The 1176-nt window shown below is 44.1% G+C and overlaps 1 protein-coding gene across 1 annotated transcript in view; it reads right to left on the bottom strand.

The window, feature by feature from the left end:
• LOC119587268 (pupal cuticle protein 36-like) overlaps nt 1-515 on the bottom strand; it is a 2336-nt gene extending 1821 nt beyond the window's left edge. Inside the window, exon 1 of the mRNA XM_037936021.1 lies at nt 414-515. Coding sequence (XP_037791949.1) covers nt 414-515 — 102 coding nt within the window. The remainder of the gene's footprint in view (nt 1-413) is intronic.
• Between the last annotated feature and the right edge of the window lie 661 nt (nt 516-1176).

Here is a 1176-nt window from a genome sequence, read left to right as displayed (position 1 = left end):
GCAGTGGCAATAGATTTGGTGGTGTGGTAATGCGTAACATTAAATATAAAATTTATCCTTTGGGTAATCTGGTTTTTTCTTTTCTTTTCTTTTCTTTATAGAGTGTAGTTTCACCTATGAGGTTGATAATATCAGTGCTTTGTTTTAGATAGAAATGGATTTCTTGTACAAATTCAGTAGCAGACTTTTATCTCAGGGGAAAACAGAATGATACCAATTACGGGGAACCGGTGGAGACCGATGCTACGCTGTTCAACACACACAATTTTACAGTTCCTCAAACTACCAAACTCCCTGGTTCCCGTCCTGCTCCACTAATGCGCTCGGTGTCCGGCACCTCTCCGAACCACCTGCAGTCCCTGCCCTCCGCCATGACTGCCTGTACGGCGTCTCCTGTACCGAAGTCACAATACCTCCAGGAAGCCCGCTCGCTCGGCACCAATTACTCCGCCGCCAGCTCCAGCGACCATGAGCGTAAAATCTGATACCTCCGGGTAAGAGTACGGATTCCCCATCGGAGTTGACGTAGATTTCAGCTCTGAATATCTCGACCTCAATGATCCTTGAGCCGGGGTTCAGTCGGTGTTGGACGTATCAATGTGTTTCCTTGGGGGACCACATAGGTCAGGCAAGTACCTTTTCAGGAAGACGAAAACAGGTATCATTATGACACTTAGAGATGACACTTTGTGAGGACTATAGCTGTGTTGTTTGGAACATCGACAACAAAAATATATCTAACATCAGGAATACCAGATCCATCCACATGCAGATGTGTTCCTCCTTGCATGCGCATGGGTCAGCAGTGGATACGAAAACCATCTCCGATCAACAGGTATTCTGCGCATTAGATCGGTTCATAAGTCTGCACGACAAGTAAATGTCCTGTGCAATATGGATCATGTAAACTTACTCCATATCCACCATGGTAATATCATATCCCGTTGTATAATGGGTCCTGGAAGTATGTCGGATCATTGAATCCATCACAAATCTGGTCTGGTCACCGTTATGGGGGTTACCTTGGTCCTTGCAGCACCACATCTCAAGGGTGATTTACCAAAGCTGGAAGATCGTAATAGTACACAAATTAAGCAATGCGTACCTTTCATGTATTACAGGTCTATATATATCTTTGATATTATTATCGATAATATATATTAATCGGTGCTCGTA

Source organism: Penaeus monodon, chromosome 22 (assembly GCF_015228065.2).
Source record: "Penaeus monodon isolate SGIC_2016 chromosome 22, NSTDA_Pmon_1, whole genome shotgun sequence".
Lineage (NCBI taxonomy): Eukaryota > Metazoa > Arthropoda > Malacostraca > Decapoda > Penaeidae > Penaeus > Penaeus monodon.
The sequence above is the reverse complement of the archived record's forward strand: the minus strand, read 5'-3'. Positions and strand labels throughout refer to the sequence as shown.